The sequence below is a fragment of the Halictus rubicundus genome, chromosome 2 (assembly GCF_050948215.1).
Source record: "Halictus rubicundus isolate RS-2024b chromosome 2, iyHalRubi1_principal, whole genome shotgun sequence".
In the NCBI taxonomy this organism is placed as follows: Eukaryota; Metazoa; Arthropoda; class Insecta; order Hymenoptera; family Halictidae; genus Halictus; species Halictus rubicundus.
Window position 1 is genome coordinate 17,152,727 of NC_135150.1, and position 11,066 is coordinate 17,163,792.

Below are 11,066 nucleotides of genomic sequence, written 5' to 3' on the forward strand. Positions count from 1 at the left end.
CAATGTCTCAAGAGAGGATTCCTGGCGACTATTCGCGGGCGGAACTAGGTGAATTCCGCGACTCCAGTTTCCCTCTTACGATGGTTCGCGCCGAGAACCGACTTCGGCCCGCGACAAAATACCTCCTCCTTGGCTCTTTTCACCAACCAACGCCTCTTTCACCGAGCTAGCTCCCTTTTCCCTTCGATCACCGGGAATCACGCAGCTTTTCTCCGTGCGAGACCCCCGGTTAAGAGAGAACGCGCGCGGCGACACACGCGAACCAGCCTTTAGGGCAGGAAGTAGGTCATGCCGAGCCGCGAATTTGTCGAGCTACTTGTCCGAGACCGTCAAGGATGGAGGGATATTTCCAAAGATCGATTTTCTTTGACGGCCGCCCTACTCGAACCCTTTGACGCCTTTCATTTTATGGGCATTTTATGAGTCTGGCTTGTCCAAGGGTACTTGCCACGGTAGTCCTGGTCTATAGAGGCACTTGGGGAACCTGATCGTGAGCTTTATCCAGGCAGAATCATTTTTTTTAAAGAATTTTTCATTTCTCTCTTTAGCTCGCCAGCTTCTTGAGCTTCTCATCGAAGGTCGTAGGCATTTTTTTAAATGAGAAGATTGGATCGAACAGTTTGAGGAATTAACGACACCTTTCCTGCTATACCCTCTTCAAGATCTGCTCGGTTTTTGCTTATCTACAACTTTTTGGGGACCAGACATGGTAAATCTGGTTAATGAGGGACACTTTAGGGACCTGATCGTAACCATTATCAAGGCAGAATATTTTTTTTAAGAATTTTTAATTTCTCTCTTCAGCTCGTCAACTTCTTGAGCCTCTCGTCAAAGGTCAGAGGCATTTTTTAATGAGGAGACTGGATCGAACAGTTTGAGGAATTAACGACACCTTTCCTACTATACCTCTTCGAGATCTGCCCGCTTTTTGCTTATCTACAACTTTATGGGGACCAGATATAGTAAGCCTGGTTAATGGGGGACACTTTGGGGACCTGATCGCGATCATTATAGGGAAGGATGATTTTTTAAGAATTTCCTACGTGCTTGCTCTCTTCGGTTCGCCAACTTCGTAACTATATTAAAAACCAAGGAAACGTTGCAATACAGAGACAGGTTCGATCAGTTTAAGCATAATTCCGTAACTATTAACACCTAACCTACAACACGTTTCACAAAGAAACTTATCATCTGCCGCTGGCAATTCTAACACTTGCGGAACCATAACCCAGATCATGGTAAGTTACAAATAGCAAGAAACGTTGGGAATTGGATGTAAGGGCGGTAACGATTGCACTTCTGAACTTAGGTTTGTGTAAGAACAATCAGGCAGCACCTGATCCTTGCTCGGACAGTTCTGGGTCACTTGTGACCCGTAGCTTACGAAAAAAGTACGAATTCATCTATTCAGTCTTCTATATTTTCTTCGCAAGCTTTTCCCCAAAATCTAAAAATTAAATAAAAGTAATTAATAAAGATGTGAGCTACTTCCAAGCTAAGAAAAAAGCGTGCAGTCGACGGAAATCATATTGAACATAGTTAATCCTTAGCATTTCGACTACCACACCAGCAACCTCAAAAAATCCATAAAAATTTATTTAGTGAAATAAAAATTGAAAAGTAGATATGTGTACACCACGGAAAGATGGTATTTTAAATTTTTTTACATTTTGCAGACCCTAACCACGTTCCGTGGACCGAGCACATTAAACCAAAAATTAATTCTTACACCTAGAAAATTTAACAATTTGTAGATCAGAAAGAAGAATTATTTTTTTTGCATTACAATATGTGGGGCCTGAGTGCTCGCGCGAGCCCCACACTACCAAAAATTGAACGCACGAGTATACTCTCGTTAGGAGTACTCACAGGCTTCAGCTGGACGCCTCTTGCCCGGGGGAACCACCTCGTTGATCATGGTATCCCCTGCGCGAGGTTAGTATGACCGTGCGAATCTTTGCGGCCCCCTGATCAGTCTTCTACGTCTCATCTTCAGCTGCGAGAAACGACAAAAAACGAAACTCCATCCATCGGAATTTTCGGCGAACTGCTCAACAATAATTGACTAACGACCGCCCTGCGATCGATCGTTCTATCCGGGCCAACCCGCAGAACTCGATTCGATTTATCTCGGAACGAGCTCTCGACCGAGGGGGACACGCCGACGCGAGAGAAATAGCAAAGAATCGATTCGATGTTCAATTAGCGGCGCAATTTCACTTCGAAGAGTGTAATCCCCGCGTTTACGTCTAATATAGATTCCGACTTCCGGGAGGAAGAGGGTGCCCCTCCATCTTCGTTAGGTTTAGCGAAAGTTCGGTTAAATCCGCCGGCAATCGTCAATATTTTCCGAAAGCGTTCGCTTTAGGAGTCCTCCGCGAAATTGTCGAACCGGCTATAGGTCTCACGGCGTGGTTTCGCGCGCAAGGAAGTAATTATCCGTCAGAACCGGCCCTAAAATTCGTTAGATCAGAAGCAAGAGCAACGGGAACTCGACGGCAAAGTGCTAACATTGCGCGCCGCGCGCTGTCGGGAACTTCGGGACTTCGACGACGAGGTGGCTCGTCTTTCAAGTTCATCGAGTTTACGAGACTCGGCGTAGTTCGATTACACGCCCCCGGGCACGGGCCCTGTAACGCAATATCTATATCGAAGTAATCAAGCTCACAATATCCCCGATTTAGGCAGGAAATTTCGCGGGGGCCGGAAGACGGAGCGATTGCACGCGGCGTCGAGTTTCAAATTACGCGGCGGGGCGACGATCCCCGCGATCATGCGAATCGTTACACGAGCCTCTTTTCGCACGTCAATCCTTCCTCTAACCCAGACGCACCATTTTCGCGCTGAGAATTTTCAAAAATATTAGGGGGACCCATAAGTAATCAATTATTTTGAAATCTAAAACAAACTTTGTAGTAAATTCAAGTCTTTATTTCTTAATTTATTGTATGATCTCCATCATTATCAGGGACAGTTTGTCATCTTTCCTGCAAATTTTCAATCCCCCTCTTACAGAAATCCGGGGTTCGTGAAGCAAAATATGACTCAAGGTTCCTCCTTGCAGCTTCTACTTATTTACTTATACTTATTTCTTAAATAATGCTCCAGACAGCTGAAAAGATGATAGTCACAGGGATGGGGCAATTTTATTACAGGGTTGTAAAAAAAAATTGTACTTTTTAGAATATTTTGAACATAGGCTGCTTTACCGAAAACTGTAAAAGAATACGTGTTTCCTCTTCAACGATCAAAGGCAAAACAAATTCTTTGCAAATGATTGATTACTTATGGGTACCCCTAATACTTACGCGTTTCGACGGAAACTCGATTCTCCTTCAGTTTCATATATTCACTCACTTTGAAGCTATAAAAATGAAATTTTTGCGGGATGACAAGATCTCGAAAATGAAAATACAAATAGCTGTGTGTTTTACGAAAATTAATATCATTTTCTTTTATTTTCAACGGGAGATACGTTCCAGTCGGCCTGAGTTGATTTATTCGAGTTAAAATCGTGCCGAGAATCTTAACACTAAACCTACCAAGCATTAACTGCATTTAAGCATTAAATGGCAACCCTAAATTTATTGAGATTGTCCGTAATGTTCAATATGATACATGCTTGGACAAGGAAATTTATTCCACTACTTTCCATAAATGAATTTTTATAGTTTCAATAATTGTAAAATATAAAACCGGTCATTTTGACCGTGGTAGGTTCAGTGTTAATAAACACAAATCAATAAATTATGTTTCATTTACAAATTCGCGTGTGAAATAAATCCGTCCTAGCCAGAAAGATATCAAACGTTTCACAGTATCAGAAACAATGAAATGGCTGAAATGAAACGTACGGTCCTTGCTGCTTTACCTCGCATTTAAAAAAATTACTTTTTGCAGTACAAGCAAAACGACATCGAACGTTTTACAGAATCTGAATAAATAAAAACGGCTGGAATAAAACATATTCTCTTTCTGAAACTCATTTGTAATGTCGCATTTTAAGAACAAGTTTTGACAACACCACCAGGAGAACATCAATCGTGTAAAATGAAAATTGCTTTTTGCAGTACAAACGGGGAGACATAAAATATTCTAGAGTATCTGAATAAATAAAACAGTTGGAACGAGACATATTTATGAAGCACATTTGCAATGTCGTATTTTAGGAAAATGGTTTTTGCAACACAACCAGAAGAATATCGAGCGGTTTACAATGGCTGGGAACGAAAAACGTATGGAACGAAGCGTATCCTCTTCAGGAAGTCTTAAGAAGTCACAGATGGATTCGACGAAGTTTCTGGGACGTATGAAATTCGTTCCCTCGGGGAACCGTTTGGTAATTGTTATCGGACAGCGATTCTTCGGTTGACAGAGCTCGCGAAAATATCGGATTCCGTTCCCGGGCAGTTCGTGGAAGCTCTTCGAGGGCTGAATGCTTTATCGAGGCCGGTGGAGTCCTTTTAGAGACCAGTCGCGTGCTGCCGGTCACGTTCCGGGAGCATTCAACGTCCGAGTGTACCCAGCCTAACCGACCCGTAACTAGACCGCCGGTGCAAATCAACCCTAGCTCCCTCCGCGTGCTCAGATATTAATTCAATAGAGCAGACATCGTCATAGTAACCGTAAACACTGCTCGAAACTGGTCGAAGGCGCGCGACCGAACCTCTGAGATCCCGTTTCACCGAGAACGACTCGGTTTGCTTCTTCAAGATGAGCATGATGCCGTTGAACAAGGTGCGGTGCGGCCGCATAGTACCGAGGAAGTATCCCCACGCGGTGATCGGCAACTCTAAAGGCGAGTTAGGCTACCGCATACGCGAGCAAGAGGATTGCGTTGTCATCCCCCATGTGGACAGATCCTTGATCGAGAAGCATGAACAGGAGAAGATGAAGGAGTACGAGCACTTGCTCAAAACCATGGACTTTGAGAAGGAAACTGACAGGAAAATTGGAAAGAAGAAACTTTGGAACCATGTTCAGCAAGGTACTGACGGAGATGCTACGTGAACGTAGCTGCACGTAAGTGGGGGTCAGGGGTTACGGGGTTAATAGATGAGATACAGTGGCTAGGACACATCTCTGCTGGACACATTGTTTCATAGCCAAAGACTTCTGATTAAATTCTTATGTTAACTTTACCAGTTTTAATCCTAATACATCAAAGCACTTCCAGGGTCCTATAGATTCTCCAACTAGGGGTCAACAGCCTTCCAGCAGACAGAATGTTAAATTACTTGCGACCTTGTTGGGATTTTTAATCAGAAAACTCTTCAATTAAAAATGTATAGACCTCCAGAAGATGAAGTGTTAAAGTACTCAAGCTTCTCTTCGAGTTTTTAATCAGAATGTCCTCCTAAAGTGGGTTTAACCCTTAGCACTCGAATGGCGATTGTAAGGCACCACTAAAAATTGCTGTGTCATTATTCAAAATATTTTTCACATTACTAAATTTGTTTGTATTTAATAAATTATTAAACACTTCGGATAACATGAAAAAAAAAATATATATAGAGGGGAAACATTCTTCAGGTCGGAAGAAACGTTTCGTCCTGGAGTTAAAATAGCTTCGAGCGCAAAGGGTTAAGTATAATTGTTCGAGATAGACGATGACTTATGTTCGGAGCTACGTCAGGTGTCCGTGGTTCTAACGGTGTTTTCTTGTTCGAAAAGCAATTTACCGACACCATAATTGCTCCCCCAGGGTTGGCAGCCTATCAGGACACTGTCAATGCGCGCAGGCAGAAGCTCCGCGAGGTTCTTCTGCGGGAACAGATGACCCTGACCAAGGAAGTGGTGGACCAGGCTCAGCACGGCGACGACGCCAGGATGGAGGAGATGCGTCGAAAAACGGACGAGCTGCATAAGCAGCAGGAAGAGCAGCGTCTAGCCTTGGTGGCTGCGAAGAGGATGCAGCAATACCTGTTGCAGTGTCCGGAGGTTAGAGAGAGCATAGTGAAGAGGAACACGATGGAGGCGAAGGAGAGCAACCTGGTGCAGATGGCGGAAAACGAAGCGAGGAAACAGGAGCGTGAAGAGATCGAGAGATTGTGGCATAAGCTGATGTTGAAAGAAGTCGAAGCGAAGAAGGAGAGAGAGGTGGAGGAAGCTAAGGGTCGTTGTTTGGTTGATCGAGAGCTGGTGATGACCTTGGAGAAGCAAATTGCGGGACAACTGGCGTTGGAGGAGCAGAAGAAGGAAGTTCAGAAAGAGGACAGAGAGTACGTAGCTTGCTTGATGGAAGAAATGCGAAGGGAAGAGCTGGAGAGGCTGGAGAACGAGCGCGTCAAGAGAGAGGCCCTGAAGAGGGACCTCCAGGAGCAGGTGTTGAACGCGAAGAGACGCCTGGCGGAAAGGGCACGCCAGGAGGCTGAGATGGACAATCTGAGAGACAGTCTGGTCGCAGCAGAGCTGGCCAGGGAGCGAAGCAAGATCACAGAATCGAGCGCGATCCTGCGCAGGGAGTTGTTAGCCTACTTGCAGTACCTGGAGGATCTCAGGAAAGAGGAGGTCGTAAGGAACATCGAAGTGGACCGCATCATCGAGCAATCGAACAAGGAAGCCGACGCCAGGCGCGATCTAGCCGTGAAACAGTTCAATGAGGCGAGGAGCAGAGGTCTTCAGGAGGTCCTTCGAGGTCTCGAGGAGCAAGTGAAGCAGAATCGTCAGAGGGAGAAGGAGGAGGAGGAGGAACGCAGGCTGGAGAAGGAGGAGCTGGAGAAGACGATAGAGACGGAGGCTAGGCTGACTGCTTACGCGAAGGAGGAAGCTAAAAACAGGAAGCTGAGGTACAAACGGGACCTGGAGGAGCAGCACAGGCTCGGGAAAGAGGCTCAACGCAAGGAAGCTGAGGAAATGAAGAGATGGAACCTGGAGGAAGAGAAACGCCAGCAGGAGTACCTGAAACTAACCGAGGAGCTCATGATGGCTTCCGAAGATATCACTCCGCATCCTTTCAAGATCCTGCTGAAGGAGTGCGCTGCAAGATATGCTGCCGAGAAAGAGGGTCAGTGCTACTGCCCTCCTCCTCTATCTGCTGAGTGATTTCATAAAATTTAGACAAACAGGACAATTGTATCATTGTTGTAGCGCGACTCTAGATTTGTATATCTTCGTACCTTTTTCAGAATAAAACATTATTTAACCGATATTGAATTTAACAATAGAAAAACAGACAGTAGCTGATCGAATTATTACAGCCAGTTGTATACAGAGTAGCTATTTTATAAATTTTTAGTTCCTTTTTATATAGTATTGATGTTTGCAAAAACACAATACGCCACATCATCCGCCACGTGGACAGGAAATTAATTTTTACGTAAAGTCAATCCGACAATTTGATTATTACTTGTCCATGAAGGGAAATTATTTCAATCACGCAAGTCTAGGATTTGAATTCCAAGTTTTCTGCGATCGACGATAGGATCTAGGATCCACGCGGGGATCTACAGCGCAGATCGTACCGCAAGCGCCATCCGTGGCAGCCTGCCAAAGGCTGGAGCGCTTTCATCGTCGGTAATGCAGGTTTCTGTTGCATTATCGATCCACGGCGTTATTTTTTTCACGCGAGGCTGCAGTTTTTGCGAAACCTCGCGGCGCGGACGGTTTCCAAAAGGACCTCGAGCACCCTCGAAACGAGTGCATCGTCCGGAGTGTATATTTAATGTAGGGTTTTCAATGATTCACGGCTCGCCCCGTAATACAATTTGAAACACGTCTCTGAAACGTCCGCGCCCGATAAACGGTGTTTGCTGTTCGCGGATCGTCGCGCGTGACGCGGCGACGTATAAATTCGCGATCGGACTAATTACGTCAATGACTCGCGCCGATCGGAATAATTACGGGGATAGCCGGCGCACTGGTGCTCCGGAGCGTTATTTCCCGTTTTTCATTGGCCGATTTATTATTTCGTTTACAGAAAGAAACGCGTCTCGGTCGGCCAGGTCCGCGGCTCGATAATTCCTTCTTTCGCCCTTTCCCTTCGGCCCCGTGCCTCGCGTGTATTTACAGCGCGACGTTAAACTCTCGAGTCTCTTGCAGCACCTCCGGGCAATTGCTTTGAAATTCACGGCGAACCAGTCCGAAGTGCAAATTGACACTCCACTTGGATTGAATAGCATAACTTGCTCGGTACTGAGTAGAAACCGTAAATTACCTCCGGGTCGTTCGATTATTGGAAAACACGCGACTCCGGTCCGGGGCGCGGGAACGGGTGCGGAATTAATGAGCGACCGGGCAAAAATTAATTACGAATTAATCGTCCGACTACCGACGACAGCCGTTAATGGCTCGGCAATTAGACGCGCCCCGCCGCGAGAAACTGAACGGCTCGCCGTCAGCCAAACGGCCATTCCAGCTAATAAAACAAAAAAAAAAGATAGAAGAATAAAAGATTGAGTCCTAGTTCGTGGCTCTTGGAATCGGAAAACTTTCGGCCATGAGTCGCGGTTTCTTTTTCTTCCCTTCCTTGAGTTATGGTCTATCCCCCCCCCCTCACTTCTATTACTTCAAAATTGCGATGTGGGAGTGGAGGACACGGCTAGTAGAACTTTGGCTATCTCAGTTAAAAAATAGCTATATCAAGATAGCAGTTATCAAAAAGTAATATTATATCTTCAATATCATATCTTCAAAACATAATATAATTGAGGATGGTTACTTGCTGGCGTTCAAAGATGGCGGTTCATAGATGATGTAAACTGATGTGACCATTAGTGTCATATAGAAATTAACACTAAACTGACCGCCACCGGTCAAAATGATCGGTCCCAGATTTTTGTATTTTACAATTATTTTACAGAAACTATATAGATGCTTTCGTGGGAAATGATTACATAAATCAGTAGTTCACATATGTATAACACGAACCGCACAAAGTTCAAATAAATTCAATCTTATCATTCTTATAAGGCAGCCAATTACTTTTAGGATTGGTTCAGTGTTAACTGACTTCGATGAAAATGCTTTTGCCGTAAAAATCACGCACAATTCAAGTAATTCCAGAATGCTTAAACAATTTTTTAAGCGATTCACGTCATCACGAATGTGAAAATTAATATCTCCTTTTCATAATGACCCTACAAAAATTACAATAGTATGCTGTTCCTAATGAGTATGATCTAGCTATCTCGTGTGACTCATAGTACGTTTCACCAGGAAACGCGTGTTTCCAAGAGGCGTTTAGAAAAACGAACGAACAGTTAGGCGATCAGTGGGAGGCTCGTTTGGATTCCCGTGTATTCACGGAATTTCTCGTTTCCAAACCGAATCCGCCGATGATAATATAATCTGTGGCCCGTGACGAAAGAAATTCTCATAATCTTTTCAGCAACTGGTCGCGGAATAAATTTGCCGGAGTATTAAATTCTTTTTGAATCCCCGATACCGCGTCCCTGGATATATTAAAATATTTCTGTTCGGCTTCGCCGGCGTATTTCGCAATTTCGTGCCGGTATCGTGTATCCGCGTAAGCTCCGCAGCATCTTGTCGCGAAAGTGGGAATCCGAATGGGGGATGCGGGAGGTTATAAGGCGGGGGTGGCGGGGGGCGGTTAGGGGATGTGAGAAGCGCTCCGAAGTCGAACCCATTTAACGCAGAATTTGAAATGTGAATACGGATCAGAGTTCGCGTTCGCGCGTTATGGCGTCGCCGCTACGGCTGTACTCGCGCATGTTCTCGCGGCCCGCCGGTCTTTTCCACGGTTATGCTCGTCTGTTCCGCGAATGCTAATGTGCGTATACGCAGATATTACGGTACGCGCGGCACGTATGCCCGGCGACACGAGCCGCAATTCCGACCGTCGCGGTTATCTTTATAACGACGGAAAAACTACCGCGCCTCTGCCCCGTACTTTCGTTACCAGTGATCCCCTTTTATCGGTTTTCTTTTTTTCCTTTGAGCACACCGAGCTCTGCTCTCGTCTTCGTTCTTCTCTTTTTTTTCTTTCTCTTGCGTGTGATCGCTGCAGACCCGATTAATCGATTACCGGCGACTCAACGGCTCTTTGAACTTGCAAGACACTGTAGTGACGCGGCTCGACGGGCCTCGCTTTATTTAGAACCGAAGGAATCGAGGAAGTAAACAGCCTATTCTTTCTCGTAAACGCTGTGCCGTTCCTATTCGCGCAGCGCCGCAGTCCTGTCCAAACAGAGACTGCTTCTTAACCCTTTGTGCGAATTTTTTATTAGGGATATCCATAAGTAATCAATTGTTTGCAAAGAATTTGTTTTGTCTTTAGTTCTGTACCGGTCGTTGAAGAGGAAACGCGTATTCTTTTACAGTTTTCGGTAAAGCAGCCCGTGTTCAAAATATTCTAAAAAGTATAATTTTCTTTTACAACCCTGTAATAAAATGGCGGCGTCCGTACCTTCCGAGGATCATATTCGTCATTGCATACTTTTTCATTTTCATGCGGGATTTAATGCAACAGTACCATCAAAGAAAATTTGCGATGTTTATGGAGACGTATTGAAGGTCAACAAGTGACAACGTCGGTTCAGAAGGTTTGCTGCTGGTGATTATGATCTCTCTGGCAAGCCTCGAAGTGGACGACCAGTTGAACACCCTAAAATCTCTAATCCAAATCCTGGAAGCTGATCCAAAATTAAGTATACAAGAATTATCGAGAAGCCTGGGTCCGCATAGTCAACTATACAAAGGCACCTACACAAAATGGAAAAGGCATATAAGGAATATGTGTACCGCATCAATTATCTGAGACCAACAAGAATATTCGTCGATGAATTTTCACTTCATTGCTATCCAGATTTCGTAGAGATCCATTTCTTAGCAGAATCGTTACCGGAGATGAAAAATGGATTCTTTATGATAACGTAAAGCGTTCCAAGCAATGGCTTTCTGCAAATCAAACCGCAATATCAACCCCTAAACCTAGCTTATCACTTAGAAAGGTGTTACTGTGCATTTGGTGAGACTGTCATAATTCACTTTGAGTTGTTGAAACCTGGAGAAGCAGTTACTGCTTAGTTGTATTGTCAGCAATTACAACGGCAGTATTCAGAACTATTGAAAAATAGTCCATAGAAAAGGTGTAATACTGCAAATTG

The 11,066-nt window shown here is 44.7% G+C and overlaps 1 protein-coding gene and 1 non-coding gene across 2 annotated transcripts; one reads left to right on the forward strand and one right to left on the reverse strand.

Annotated features, from left to right (window-relative positions):
- Positions 1-1,797: 1,797 nt before the first annotated feature.
- Positions 1,798-1,943, reverse strand: LOC143352185 (U1 spliceosomal RNA). Its single transcript, XR_013081874.1, has one exon. It is a non-coding gene; the product is annotated as a U1 spliceosomal RNA (small nuclear RNA).
- A 2,756-nt stretch (positions 1,944-4,699) lies between these two features.
- On the forward strand, positions 4,700-7,077 carry LOC143362703 (uncharacterized). Its single transcript, XM_076803096.1, has 2 exons — positions 4,700-4,987; positions 5,705-7,077. Exons 1-2 carry the CDS (start codon positions 4,714-4,716, stop codon positions 7,042-7,044), a joined length of 1,614 nt encoding a protein of 537 aa, XP_076659211.1. The 5' UTR covers positions 4,700-4,713; the 3' UTR covers positions 7,045-7,077.
- The last annotated feature ends 3,989 nt before the right edge of the window (positions 7,078-11,066 follow it).

Coding starts and splice junctions, on each gene's coding strand:
- LOC143362703 (XM_076803096.1), top strand. CDS start 4,714: ATGAGCATGATGCCGTTGAACAAGGTGCGGTGCGGCCGCATAGTACCG. Junction 4,988..5,704: donor TTGGAACCATGTTCAGCAAG/GTACTGACGGAG, acceptor TTGCTCCCCCAG/GGTTGGCAGCCTATCAGGAC.